We start from the raw sequence: 15,839 nt of genomic DNA on the forward strand, positions 1-15,839 counted from the left end.
ATTATAACAATCGGCATGGCTCCACGCACTTTTATGCAAAAGCTGTAATGCTTCAAATTTGCGTTTTTATTTTATTTAAGGGGGACTTCAGGTCCTATATGGACATCACTCATTTAGATTTTGATATGCAGTTTCAATTTTTTATGGTATATTTTTTATTCAATTTTGCATATCAGACACAGAATTACTACAAGACCAAATGTTTGTTTCCTATTTAGATGCAAGTGTTATGTGCATGTATGTGTGTAGTGATGAGATGGAATGTATAACCCGGTGAAAGATTTCGAAGATATTTTAATGGAGGAAAGTGAAGAGAAACAAGTAAAGTATCAGTCAGCTTTGCTGACAGAGATATACCCTCAGCCTGTGTATATTAAAACAATTTTTTCCCAAAAAACGTATGTGGATCTCCAGCCACTACATATGGTGCCATAGGGGGTTCTTACACCCTTCGGGATGTCTGCTCAAGAAGAATGGACTTGCCCCTGAAAAAATTTTACCATCGTAATTGAGGCAGCGAATGCAAGTTGCTTCAACAAAAATCAAAGTGATTCGATTGCAGGTCTTAAAGTGAACTTATCCGAAATTTTGTGTGGGAGGTACCGGATGGAGTGGACAAACATAGTCCATGTTTAAACCTGATCTATATCTGGTAGATATATTAGGATGTGTAAAGTATGGACCAAGTCGGCCACTCCCTTCAAGAGTTACGGTACGAACAATTTTTCCGAACATTTGTGGGGGAGGTACCTGAAGGAGTGGACCGATATGGCTTATCTTCGAACTCAAACTATGTTTGGACAAAATATTACTAAGGCCAAATTTTGGACCGAATCGGCAGATCCGTTCGAGAGTTACCTTGCGCTCCAACCACCTCACACGGCGTCATAAGGTTTTTTTTGCAGCTTTCGGGCTATTTTCTCAGGATGTGTGGACTTGCCCCTGATGAAACTTGTACCGTCGTATGGGGGGGGGGGGGGGGCAGTGAATACAAGTTGCTGAATTAAAAATCAAACGAATCGAGAGCAGGTCATAAACTGAACTTATCCCAAATTTTGTGTGGGAGGTACCCGAAGGAGCGGACCGATTGAGTCCATATTGCGAACTCATCTAAGTCTGGTAGACATTTCACGATTTGCAAAGTATGGACCAAATCGGTTACTCCCTTCAATTTTCCAAACATTTTCAAACTTTTGTGGGGCAGGTTCCGGAAGGAGTGGACCGATATAACCCATTGTCGAACTTAAATTAAGTTTGGACAAAATATTACGAAAGCCAAATTTTGGATCGAATCGATTGATCCGTTCGAGAGTTATCGTGCGCTCCAGCCAGACAGACCGACGGACATTGCTGAAACACATTTCGTCCAAACATACTTGGGGTCTAAAGCCATTATTTCGATGAGGCATATTTTGCCCGTATGAAAGTGACCTCGTTAGCATAAATGCTGAGGGTATAAAAATAAAGCTACAGGTTCTGAATAACACCGTTCAGGACTAAGTTTCGTTTCTACTTACGTGTATATGACAGGTGCAATAACAGTTAACACTAGAAAAGATGAGGACACGGTAAGGTTCTAAGAACATTTCCCACGAGCAGCCTTGAAAGGACAAGTGAGGACTTTTCTTATATCTATAAGTGCAACCCGATTCTTTTCTTACTTCAATTATAAAGAACCTTCATCTGCTAAAGGGGTTTTATATAGTCTTCCCATCACATGTTCAGATTTCGGCATGAACTCCAAACGCACTCCATTTAGAAATTTTCTTCAGGTCAATTGCCGCAAAGTGTTCGCAGTTTTAAATTCGTTAAATGGCTGCGAAAATGTATGGTATGAAGTGTTTTTTTTCCCGACTTCGTTTGAATTGTTTCAGAACATTCCGTGAAAAGACTAGTCTACATTGTGCGATTTCCAATTTATTTTGCTGGGTGGTTAATTTTGAAACGTATATTGCAACGGGATCCAGAGAGCCTAATGTCCGCTCTGTACTTTGAAAATTAAGTTCGATTGGTACGTACCGTAGGGAGAAGCCTCATTGGCAAATTGTCTACATATTTAGACCCATGTTATGGTATAGCCCCCAAATAACAGTAGCTCCCGATTTTTGGTATTTTTTGACCGAACTACCTGTTATTTGACATTAGAGGTTCCAAGTGGTCACAAGCTTCTCCATTTAAAATTGTTAATATAGTTCCATGTTTTGCTACTGCGCTCACAAAACGGTACCTCCCGATTTTCAGTAATTTGAGGATTTTAGCTACATTGTTTACTGAAATTGGGTGACGTAGGGGATGAATGATATCAAGGAACGGTCCTGACTGGCTTTAACATGGCAAAGTCCAGGATTTATCTTGGTCCCTCTTTCATCTCAAGTGGACACTGACCTCCCCGTGGTGTCACCTAGGGTAGCTGCCTTTAACAGGGTTAGTATCCCTCCCTTAGAAAAAACAGCCTACTATGAAAAAACAAAAGAAACGAAAAACAAATCCCTCAAAAGTTGACGACCCCCGCAAACGTTTTAAGGACCATGATCTGCGAATCTGAACCTGGAATGTTCGCACTCTTTATGGAGAAGGTGCAGTTTACGCATTGGAAGATGTACTTGAAAAGTACAAGGCCGACATTACTGCCATACAGGAAATACGATGGATTGAAAAAGACATCACAACAACACCTAATGGTGACGCACTATATTATAGCTTCCATGACATAAAGCATGAGTTTGGTTGCGGATTTGTAGTTGGTCCGAGGTTAAAACACCTGGTCTCCAGCTTCACACCAGCGAATGAAAGACTTGCTACAATTCGAATAAAAGCAAAATTCTTCAACATCAGCTTTATTTGCGCTCATGCTCCAACTAAAGGACGAACTGACCAAAGATATATATTATGAGCGCTTAGAAGAAACACCGTTGTCCGCCCATGACATTAAAATTATTCTAGGCGATTTTAATGCAAAAATTGGACAAAAAAAATATCTTTGGCCAACAGTCGGAAAATTCAGTCTCCACAGTGAAAGGCTAGTAGACTTCGCAGCGGCAAAAAATATGGTAGTTAGCAACTGACTGTCTCCAGATCAGAAAACAAGAAATCAAATTGATCACGTTGTGATAGATGGAACAAATTCATCGAGCGTGTTGGATGTGCGTTCGTTCCGAGGAGCAAACATAGACTCGGACCACTACCTTGTTGCAACAAAGGTACGCACGCGCTTAAACGTAGCAAACAAAGTACGAACAGACACAACACGAAAGTTAGACATCGGCAAGCTGCAATCACAACAAATAGCCACAGCATATTCCACTCAACTAGTCCAATTGCTTAATCAAAGCACTCCTCATCCCGATAACATATCAGCGCAATGGCAAAGTATTGCCCACTCCATGCAAACAGCCGCAAAATCCATAGTTGGATACCAGAGACCTCCACCAAGAAATCCATGGTATGATCTAGAGTGTCGTGCTGCTACCGAAGAGAAAAATGCGGCATATAGGGCTATTTTACATAGCGCATGAGAGATATCGGGAGAAAAGGAGAGAGGAGAAACGTCTTTTCCGCAGGAAAAATAGGGAGATGGAAAAGCGGGAGTGTGAAAAAATCGAGATGCACAGGAACCAGAATGAAGACCGAAAATTCTACCAAAGAGTCAAGCATCAAACTGATGACTTTGGTACAGGCACATCCTCCTGTAGAGACCAGCAAGGTAATTTGGTAACTGATACTGATAGTGTGCTCAGGATATGGAAAGAACATTTTTCAAAACTGTTGGTATACAATAGCAGCGAAGACGACGAAGATACCACAGATCGAATCCCAGAAGATGGTATTGAATGTATACCATCCGGCCATGATGAGGTAAAGACAGCAATAAATCGGCTGAATAATAATAAGTCAACACGAGCGGATGGCTTACCAGCCGAGCTGTTCAAAATCGGAGGTGACACGCTGATAAGGTGTATTCATCAGCTAGTTAGCACCATCTGGCAGGAAAAACGAGTACACGACGATTGGAACCTGAGTATCCTGTGCCCCGTCCACAAGAAAGGAGATAATACTGTATGCTCTAATTATAGCGGCATAAGTCTACTCCCTATTGCTTACAAGATCGTATCAGGGATATTGTACGAACGACTAAAGCCAATTGTCAACGAGATAATTGGACCATACCAATACGGCTTTAGAACTGGCAAGTCCACCATTGACCACATATTTACACTGTGGCAAATCCTGGAGAAGACCCAAGAGATGCACCCCCTTTTTGTCGATTATAAAGCAGCCTTCGACAGCCCGCAGCCTTCAAAGGTATTCCAAGCCATGTCTGAATTTGGTATCCCCGCAAAGCTCATCCGGCTTTGTAAAATGACTTTAACTGGCACTAGATTCTCAGTTAAAATAGAAAAGAACCTCTCCGAAGAGTTTTGTACCAAAAGAGGTTTCAGGCAAGGAGACAGTTTTTCGTGTGATCTTTTTAACATCTTGCTAGAAAAGGTTATACGAGAGGCAAACGTCAAAAGAAGTGGCACAATCTACACCAATAGCCACATATTACTTGCTTATGTTGATGAAATAGACGTCATGGAACGATCAGTAAAAGATGTAACCGATACCTTTATGAAGGTCGAAGGAGAATCTGCTAAAGTGGGTCTGGCGGTAAGCGATGAGAAGACCAAGTTGATGGTGTCGGCGCGCAATGCGTCCATTGAGCTTGGACCAACTGTGAAAGTTGGTTCCTATAATTTTGAGGTAGTAAAAGACTTCGTCTGGAACTTTATTGGCCAACAGATGCTACTTTAGCTTAAGTAAGCACTTTAAAAAACAAAGTCACATCTCGTCAAACAAAATAACGCTCTACCCGTGTTGATCGATGGCTCCGAAGCCTGGGTACTTGCGCAAGCAGACATGGCAGTGCTTGGTGTGTTTGAGAGAAAAATTCTTCGAAAGATCTACGGACCAATCGGCGTTGACGGTGAATATCGACGTCGCATGAACCACGAGCTGTATCTGCTATACAACGTCATCAATATTGTATCGAGATGCAGCGATTGCATTGGCTAGGCCATCTCATAAGAATGGATGAAGATGAACCCGCTAAAAAGGCGTATAAATACGAACCACTTGGCGGTGCACGTCGAATTGGCAGGACAAAGAATAGATGGTGCAAACAACTGGATGAAGAGATGAAAAGGCGCGGTATTCCAGAGTGCTAAGCAACAAGTAGAGAGAATTGGAGATCTTTTCTTAGTTCGGCCTATAGAACAAATGATTACAGAACATTTGTTCTATAGGCCGAACTAAGAAAAGATCTCCAATTCTCTCTACTTGTTGCTTAGCACCAGCTAAGTAAATAAGTTTTACTGAAATTGCGGTAATTTGACATTTGACGTTTGCAGAGGTCATAAAACTTCATGTTTTGGCATAGCCCTTATATAACGATACCTCCCGATTTCAGGTGTTTCGTAATATTTAGCAAAACTTCTCCACCGAAAATTGTCTACATAGGTATAGCCCTCATATAAAGGTACCGTCCGATTAAATACATTGTTAGATACATGCTCTGATCTAATTTAAGCATTTTGACGGAAAACTTCTCTACCTAAAGTTGTGAACAGGAAAGGAAAATAAATATTCCGTTTTAGTTCAGAATATTTAATGATGGAGGGTAGATATAAAGAGTTGGGTCCGGCCGAACTTACCGATTTTTTACTTGTTATAGCTGAGTTCGACCGGGATGTCATCGTGTCATCAATCCTTTCCCTATATAAATTTAGACCATCCCGAACGTAGTTGAGCCGAAACTACTTAGGTTGTCGTTCTGATGTTTTTCAGCTGCACCAGATGGAATATGTACTACACGTAGTTATTAATAGCTCCTACTACTGTATCTATGGGAATACTATATTCTTGCTTGATGGACTTGCTGATCGAGGGGTTCAGTCTCATATCTGTGGACCTCTCCCTATATAATGAAGATCCCTCCTGGCATGCTTAGGTAGAGGGTCCTCTCCACCATATGGTGATTAAGATGGCTCCCACGGTAACACCCGAACAAGTACTACAACGAGAGCTAGCACTTGTACTGGAAGAATCGTTGTCTCCTCATGTACATAACGATATGAGGAGGCACCCTGTTACAGTTCTGACACGTTTGAACATTTTTACCATCGCGTTGGACTTGTATTCGCGGTAGGCCGCATAGCTTACCACAGACCGATCTATTGTATTATAAAGCGTTATTTATCTGAACCAGAAGTTCTGCGGACTACCGACTTGAGGGCCTTGTTCCTACACCTCAGCTTATCACACATAGCTATGGCATGAGAGTACGACGTGAACATGCTGCACAATGTGGCCCCTAGAATCTTGGGGTAATTGGTTTTCTGAATTCTACCATCGACCATGACATTTAACTCAGTGCTCACTTCTGCAGTCCATGTGGTGAACAGAGTGGCGGTAGATTTAGTGGCAGATATTTGAATGTTCCTTGGGTGGAAAAATGTAGTAAGATCAGTCAAATAGAATTCAGCCTTTATTAAATGACATCACTGAAGGTACCCGACGCATGCGTTGCGATCTCAACGTCGTCTGGAGGAGATGGGATATATGAGAGATAGAGGAACTCCCTGTTTCACTCTACGGGGTCTGGACTTCTTGTTCCTGAATTCCACGTACGACTGGCGTTTACACATACACGCAGAAAAATATATGTTAGAAATATGCTTGGATACAAAAAAACTATGTTTGGGACCGCTTGCAAACAAATATATGTTTGGATCCAAATATATTTTATTAATATATCTCAATTTTATTTGGTTGGGCACCAACATATTTTTTATGTTAGAACTTAGGTTTTATGGGAGGAGAGAGGATTTTTCCAAAGAGCGTAACAACAGGTCTCATAATAAAGAACTGTTTTTATGGTGCTATATAAGACGTTGAAGGGACGACGGGAGGGTGAAAAAGTTTGTTTTTCCTTTGGTGGTGTGTACTCGCTATACTGCACCCAAAAAATAGTTGTTTGCACCCAAACATATATTTGTTTTCACCCAAACATATATTTGTTTGCACCCAAACATATATTTGTTTGCACCCAAAAATATATTGGCTTGCACCCAAACAAATATGTGTTCGCAAGACCCAAAAATATGTTATGTTTGCGACTGTTGCAAACATACATATGTTTGCTGCAAAATATGTTTGGGACATATGTTAGAGAGCCTTTTTTCCTCCTTGTATGATTGTTATACAACGTTTCAAACTAGACCAGAGGGTAGTCTGATCGATGTCCTCAAACCGCGTGGTTTGCTTGACAGTATAAAAGGCTGATAAGTCGAGCATGCCAACACTGTTTTATGTGTGGAGATGGCGTGCACCCATGCTGATATTCAACAACTGCATTGTATTCCTGATGCTAGGTAAATCCTCAAGAGTCTTGTCTTGAGATTCCCTGCGGATCCAACGCTTGGGGTGATTTAGCGTTCCCAATGGCATTTGCAACATCATATCTTGTAAAGTGTTGTGGTTCATCCTCGGAAGGTAGGGGTAGAGTCAGCTCCATGACTCTGGGGTCACTGTGGTTGGATGGACGGAGCTCATTACGCGGATTTGCGGATTTGGGCAGTTCTTTGATATGATTTATGAAAATTACGCGCTCAGAGGTTATGAAGTCGATGCTGATGGAGACAATTATAGGACGAACGCATGTCCCAAGAGAAACGGCTTGTTGTAAGATGAGATGACGCATTTTTCAGACAAGGTGACGCGGTGGTTATACCTGCCGAACTGTGCACGGTGCTTCGTAGTCCCAAACACACCCTGATATGCCCCCACTCTCAACATATATTGCATCTTACTAAAGTTTGAGTGTGGATGTAACAAATGACCACATCTAAATTGGTCCTAGAATTTCCTCCCTCTCATCACAAAATTCCAATTTACAACCGATTCGGTACAAAAATGTGACTAAAATCTTAAAAAAGTCTTAAATCTGGTAGTACCCTTATATGGGGCTATACCAATACGTTGATCTATATTGGAAGGAAGTTTTGTGCCTGTTATAATGTCTTGTTCCCCTCACGATGGCTCAATAAAAAATTACACTTCGGTTTAGTAATGTGGCTAAAACATTCAATGTATAGAAAATAGGGGGTACCGTCCTATGGGGGCTATATAAGGACGTCCCTGTTCTAAACCGAGAAATTGCTAATGGAAAGTTGTATACCCTCAACGATGACTTAATACTAACTTATAACCATTTCGGTGCGATATTGAGGCCACAAAATACTAAAATCGGGAGGTACCTTTCTAAATACAAAATTTCAGCAATTCCAGTTTAATAATAAAACCTTAAAAATACCGAATAGAGAGGGAATATATTATGGGGGGCAATATGGCCCTTATAACGGTCCATCCTATATCGGCTAATTTCAGGTGGAAAGGTTTAAACCACAAATAAAGACTAAATGCGAAATTTCCAACCTTTAAAATAACAAAAATCGGAAGGTATCCTCTTAAAGGGGGCTATTGGCTAGCACGCCGATTTTCGCTTTTTTCCATTTTTTTGCGTTTCTGCCAATTTTCCGTTCCCGTACATTATGAAGAAATGTGTATGTGAAACTCATTTTCGACAGTTTGCTCTTTTGACCTTTTACCATTAAAAAGGTACTGGAACGGTGCTTTTATTTGTTATTTTTACTGACCTTAAGCCAAGTGATCAGAAGAAGTTCGCAGATAAATTTAAAAGTTTTTTTCGGATAATTCTCAAAATTTTTAATTATTATTTTTTAGGGAATACCACACTTCCATTGTCAATGGTCCGAAAGTACTAAAACAAAAGGCTACATCGCACCATAGGTTTCGATTGGACTAACCGATTTGGTCCAAACTTTGTATAGTCCAGGTTTTGGTATAGCTGCCACATAGCTGTATCTACTTATTTCAGATATTTTGAATGTTTTAGACATTCATATGTTCCTAGTTTGCCGTTTTATATAAATTATGTACTTCTGATATTGGACCTCATGTTAGTTAATCAGTTTATTTGAACCTCCGACTTAAAATATAAAACTTATATCATACAACGAGTTAATTAGTTCCTAAATTGTTTGCTGGTCATTGTTTGATGTCAAACCCCAAACGAATAAAATCAATTTTGTATGCCTTTTTGAATGTTTCCCGTGTTAGTTGTGATTACTTTGTCTTCAATTTAAGTTGGTCGATTATGTGTTCGTTCGTTTGCAAAAAAAAAACGACGTACTTTTTCCAAACATAGCATTACAAACATGTCACTGCATCAGATGCAAATATGGTGAGACATGACATTTAAGTGACGTCTAAATTTAAGTTCATTCCAGCGATGTCGATGTCGTTGTCGGTCGTTAACCAAAATGGAATTATGTAGTTCCACCATTCCCCATCTATGACGGTTCATTGTACAAATATTAATAAAATGTATTTCATACGCATATTTAGCAGTGCAACAGACAGATGTCGGGTAAGTTGAACTACAACAACAACTGATCATTTTTTACGGCAGTTAAATTAAACATTTTCTCCAAACATATTGCTGAGATTGACAATCTGGTGACATTTGATTGATTACTAAGCGAGTTTGTGAACAATCGGTCGATCGATCGATAGATCGAACCCAACAACTACAAATCTAATTGACAAAAGAACAACATCATTGGCGGCTAATTGACAAGAGTTATTTGTTTGGGGTCATGTTTACAGTTATAACCAAGACATTGCGGCACTAATCATCGAGCTGTAAAGGTAAGTTGTTTCTGTCATCAAGTTTGTTTTTTTTTTTTAATATTTGCAAAGAATTTAGGGAACAAATCTAGTTTAGTAAAAACTCTCCGATTTTTTTGAAATTTTTTCCAGAGGTAGGTATTTTTACGCTGATTACGGGAATATAAAATTTTCTTGGGGGACGGACCCGGTTACCCGGTTATTCGACCCGAAAGTCCGGGTACCCGGTACCCGATAGACCCGGTTCTACTGAACCGATTCTTACAAAATGGGTATCGTTGGAAAGCTTATGAAAATACCTATCCAACAAGTGGTCATATGATGGGGTTATCTCCAGGGGTTCAGAAGTTATAACCAAAATACCTCTTTTTGGACCCGGGTTTTTCCATAAAACCCTCAAAAAGTCGAAAAAGGACCCATTATGGGTGCTCAATTAATTCACGTAATTTTATAGCTCATACTTCAACCTTTCCAAAATGGTGCCATTTGTTATAATACCTTCACTGGGTCCAGAGTTTTTCTGAATTCATCACTTTTTTTAAGTAAATTTTTTTCTAAGTAGCCGGCCTTCGGCCGGGGATTTAAGACTTTCTCCTATGGACAGGTTCAAATCTAGGGAATGGGAACAACATTTTCTTTTAAATTATAAATTTTCTCTAAGTAGCCGGCCTTCGGCCGGGGATTTAAGACTTTCTCCTATGGACAGGTTCAAATCTAGGGAATGGGAACAACATTTTCTTTTAAAGTATAAATTTTCTCTAAGTAGCCGGCCTTTGGCCGGGGATTTAAGACTTTCTCCTATGGACAGGTTCAAATCTAGGGAATGGGAACAACATTTTCTTCTAAATTTTAAATTTTTCTCTCATTCTAAGGTCAATATCTCTGGACCCAGTGAAGGTATTATAACAAATGGCACCATTTTGGAAAGGTCGAAGTATGAGCTATAAAATTACGTGAATTAATTGAGCACCCATAATGGGCCCTTTTTCGACTTTTTGAGGGTTTTATGGAAAAACCCGGGTCCAAAAAGAGGTATTTTGGTTATAACTTCTGAACCCCTTGAGATAACCCCATCATATGACCACTTGTTGGATAGGTATTTTCATAAGCTTTCCAACGATTTGTAAGAATCGTTTCAGTAGAACCGGGTCTATCGGGTACCGGGTACCCGGACTTTCGGGTCGAATAACCGGGTAACCGGGTCCGTCCCCCAAGAAAATTTTACATTCCCGTAATCAGCGTAAAAATATCTACCTATGGAAAAAATTTCGAAAAAATCGGATAGTTTTTACTAAACTAGATTTAAGCCGAATTTAGTGGTATACTGTTTGTAGGACCAAGTTAATAAACAAACAACAAATGGATAAATCGAAAACTAAATCCAAGAAAAAACATCGCAAATCGAGTTCTAGTCGTGCTGGTTTGTTGTTTCCAGTGAAACGTATACGCCATCTACTGTGCACCGGGGAATTTGCAGAACGCATTACCATGGGATCAGCAGCATATTTATCGGCTGTTATGCAATATTTAACAGCAGAGATTCTCGTTTTGGCTGGAAATGTGGCTTCGGCTAATCGTAAAAAACTTATCATATCTAGACACTTGCAAACGGCCATAATGAACGATCAAGAATTGAAGACCCTTTTAATGGGTGTAACATTTGCCCAAGAAGGATCTTGAATAAATTTATATATCAACAAAATATTTTAACACACATATTATTGTTTTTATGGTAAAGATGGGTATTATTAGAGTTTACTAATATTCTGAAACAACTACCACACTAAAAACTTTGTACAGCTTAGGTATTCTGAAATAAAAAATGTACGATTTTCCTGCCCAAACCAATTTTCTGTCGTCGCCGATAGTTATTTTTTATGGGATTCGGTTGTAATCATGCTGGATCTATGGAAACCAAAAAAATAGGTCAAAATATTGGAAGGTGTGGACGTGGCGTGCTCCTAAAGGAGAACAAATTTCAAATGTTTTGGAAAATATGTAATTTTTTGAAAATGTCTGGAGGAGGAATCAGTTATTTCTCTAAGTCCCAATTAACATTAGGCGAGTTTACTTGTGGCAATTTTTCTCGTTCCTTTTTAAACTTGCCTCTTGCGTTTATAAAAGGAAATTCTGTTCCGACAAGTTTTGTTTTCAAGACAATGAAAATAATGTCAAATACGAAAAATATAAAATGAATTGCCTGAGAATTGCCGGTACGAGCAATTTTTTTCATTTCCATTCCCCTTACGTGTCTCTTCTACAAACTGGGACTTGCCGCAAGTAAACTCGCCTAATGTAAAACTAAAACTATAACAGATATTGTGTTCATTGTTACCGTACTGTTTACACGAAGAAAGCTATTTAATTTTGCCTCATGTACTACATTTTTGTGAAACTCCAAGTTTAGTAAACCAGAACTTTTAGGGAACAGCATGGAACAAAGTTTCGTTTTCGCAGAATTATGTAAGAGATTGTTCTCTTCCAGCCCATATATACTTTTGTACTTGTCCCGTACAGCCCAGACCATTTAACTTTTTTTAAATTTATTAAAATTACATGGGTAAACATGTGTGTGTGTATTCCATACCGTTTCCCACATAGAGGAAAAAAGGCCTCTCTAACATATCGTCGGCCATTTGCCCGTTTTGAGATAATCGCATTTTAACGTTTTTGCGCAATAACTACGTGGGGCTGACTTAAGAAAATACTTATATTTTTGACTTGAAATATTAATAATAGCATATAGAACATATTTGCAAAAATATAGGGGAATATGTATTGGAATAAAAAAGTTATAGAGATTTTTTATAAAAAAAATAATTTTTGTCGATTTGTTCCATATCCACACTTATGGCACAAATGTGAAATATTGAAAATCACATGGAACAAAGTGACAAAATTTTTTTCCATTTTTGCTTCAATAAATTAAATACTTCTAAAGCGAAAATTCAAGTTTTGATTTTTGAAATGTGTTTAAAACTTGTAAATTTTTGAAATATTAATTTCATAACTGAAAAAAAGTTTAAGCTTTCGCGTCGATGCATGGATATCTCGGAAACTAGAGCAGGTAGGAGAATGCCGATTAGAAATTCCGAAAGAGCATACCGGAAAACCCTAGAAACCACCTGAGTCAAAAATGGCATATGGACGATATGTCCCAAACATATTTTGCAGCAAACATAAACATGATATCAACAGCCCCTAACATAACGTATGTATGTTTAATATGTTTAGGTCCTGCAAACAAATATGTATTTGGGTGCAAACAAATATATGTTTGGGTGCAAACAAATATATGTTTGGGTGCAAACAAATATATGTTACACACTTTATAAATGGTGGTGGTTGTTTCCTTTATTGAAATGCATAGAAATACCAAACACAAAAACAACAACAGACGCATAGGCGCATAAAAAATTCAAAAAACCAAGAAACACATAACAGACTTAAAAAGAAAACTGAATAGAATCTATATATGTAAAATAGACATTTGTTTGTACGTTTGTTTATTTGTTTGTGCCTTATAGACTCAAAAACCGCTGAACCGATCCTCCTGAAATTTTTAGGGTATATTGCTACATCGAAAATAGGCTACTTCTTTTTTTAAATTCCGCGTTGAGCTGGAGATATAGCATCAAAACCGGAGGTACCTCCAAAAATTTGCCACCGTTGAAAATTTGATGTTGATTGGCATGGGATTCGAACAGCAGACCTTCTGAGTGCAAGGCCGACGTGCTAACCATTGCACTAGGGTAGCCCCCATGTTACAGATACACTCTCCAAATTTGGTATATGTGACGGAATTTGATGTAGAAATAAATTTACCAAAAGATTTTCAAATCAGTTCAGATTTGGATATAGCTCCCATTAACATTTCCCATTTCGGGCCGACTTCCTTATTTCATGCACCAAACACGCTAGGTATGTCCAATTTCAATGAAATTTGGAATGTGTGACGCAATTTAGTCTATACATAAATGTGCCAAATTATATTGAAATCGGTTCAGATTTGAATATAGCTGAATTTTTATATGTGTGATGGAATTTAGTCTAGACAAAAATGTGCCAAATTATATCAAAATCGGTTCAGATTTGAATATAGCTCCCATTTATATGTTCGGCCGTTTTCCTGTATTTGATGCACCAAACACGCTATATATGTCCAATTACGCTGAATTTTGGGATGTGTAACAGAATTTGTGCCAAATTATATCGAAATCGGTTCAGATTTGAATATATGTAGCTCGACCGATTTGAGGTATTTGATGCACCAAACCCGCTATATATGACTAATTTCGCTGAAATTTGGAATGTGTTAAGGAATTTGTTCCAGAAATAAATGTAACTTGAATATGGCTATCATATATATTTTCGAACGATTTCCTATATTTTATGCACCAAACACGCTATGTATGTATGTTAAATTTCAATGAAATTTGGAATGTGAGACGGGATTTGCTCTAAGAGGAAACGTGCCAAATTATATCGAAATCGGTTCATATCGGAATATGGCTCTCATATATATTTTCGGTCGATTTCATGTTTTTGATACGTATGTATGTCCGAATTCAATAAAATTTTGAAGAAACTCAGAAGTCAGTAGAAGATATCATTATATTCAGAAGTACATATAGTTGTGAAGGAATAGACCAAGTTTACAGTTATTAAATATCATATATTTTAGACAAAAAAATAAGTCCCCTTTTTTATTTATTTATTGTTGAATACCTACACAACAAGATATAAAAATCTTATAATTATAGTGCAGGATTATTTAAGGAATATAATATCCAAACTTACAGTATCCAAATTTAGGCGTAGAAAAATTATAAGAAATGTAATTGCAAATATAAATATGAAAGATTATTACAAATTTAGAGAAATAAAAGATTAAAAAAATAATAATAAGGAACGATTGAAACTTAATTTATCGAAATGGGTTTTTGGGTTTTGCTTTATTAAAATTTTATGTAAGAAAATTAAGGTTCGAATTCGCAGATATGTGTTAAAAGTGCAGCCGTAGAGTGATTTTGCAAAGATTGAAATGTGTTGGGATCTTCTCAAGCCATAAACATAACGAGTAATATCATTAAACGTAACATTTAATTTACCTTGACTCAACGAGTCGCAGTTGGCAAAAAGTTCACACCCATAAATTAGACCTGGCACTAGATAAGTTTTAGCCAGTAGTAAACGAACTTTAAAATGCGTAAATGGTTGTGTCGCCCATAGTGCACGCAATTTCGCAAATGTTAGTCCTTTACATATAAAAGAAATTAAAACTATCTTCAAACCTGGTTCTATTCTTAAATTAATTCAGTCAGGTAAATCTAAACCCAATCTGTAAAAATAAAGAGAAATTAATAGCGTAAGATTATAAGGCTTTAGGAGGAGTTACCCACTAAAACATACAAAAATACCATAGTAGCTCCATGACAGCCATGAGTGGGCTCTCCTATATTGATACGTTAAAATATACAAAAGTTAATATAATTAATATAATTATTTAGAAATATAAATATAAAATATAAATGCATCGTTGAACGCTTCTCGTTAGTTGTGAAATAAAACACATACTCCTCAAAATTGAAATCATAAATACATCGAAATATTTGTTCCAGACTTAGATCGAATTCCAATATGGACCATATCGATCCACTACTTCAGGTACATACCACACAAAATTTCAAAAGTTTCGCAAAAGTGTAGTCTAAAGACATGTCTCGAATCGTTTTCGAAAAAATGTTGTGATCGTGGCCACTTTTACGACGGTCGGGGTCAAGTCCACACTTAATGAGATAATGGATAAAAATCTCTAAACACCTCTTCAGACGAACTCAAAAAACTGATGAGCACGATCCCAAACATATATCGCTTCAGAGAGCTGACCATTTCTGTAGATTCTCGGGTTGCTGAGAAAATTTTCCGGCACATCATCACAGCTACAGTTGCAAGGATGCCTGCGAAAGTGAATCGTACAGGCCGATTTCGCTTTTTTCGCCCGAAGCAAAGACCCTTGAGGCCTAAGTCCTTCCCAGTATCAGGAATACCTATCAAGCAGCACAGTACGCCATCTCCACATATATTTG

The 15,839-nt window shown here is 38.1% G+C and overlaps 1 protein-coding gene across 3 annotated transcripts in view; it reads left to right on the top strand.

The window, feature by feature from the left end:
* Positions 1–11,545, top strand: part of LOC141401586 (histone H2A, orphon-like) — a 77,339-nt gene extending 65,794 nt beyond the window's left edge. Inside the window, exons 3-4 of one of the 3 annotated variants that reach the window (XM_073981903.1) lie at positions 9,533–9,771; positions 11,068–11,545. In XM_073981903.1, the coding sequence (XP_073838004.1) occupies positions 11,110–11,430 (321 nt within the window). In that variant the 5' untranslated portion in view covers positions 9,533–9,771; positions 11,068–11,109 and the 3' untranslated portion in view covers positions 11,431–11,545. Of the gene's footprint in view, positions 1–9,454; positions 9,772–11,067 lie in introns of those variants that run through there. The other 2 variants (XM_073981901.1, XM_073981902.1) reach the window with 2 other exon arrangements.
* Positions 11,546–15,839: the final 4,294 nt, after the last annotated feature.

Source organism: Musca autumnalis, unplaced genomic scaffold (assembly GCF_047663935.1).
Source record: "Musca autumnalis isolate F117 unplaced genomic scaffold, ASM4766393v1 scaffold_4, whole genome shotgun sequence".
NCBI lineage: Eukaryota > Metazoa > Arthropoda > Insecta > Diptera > Muscidae > Musca > Musca autumnalis.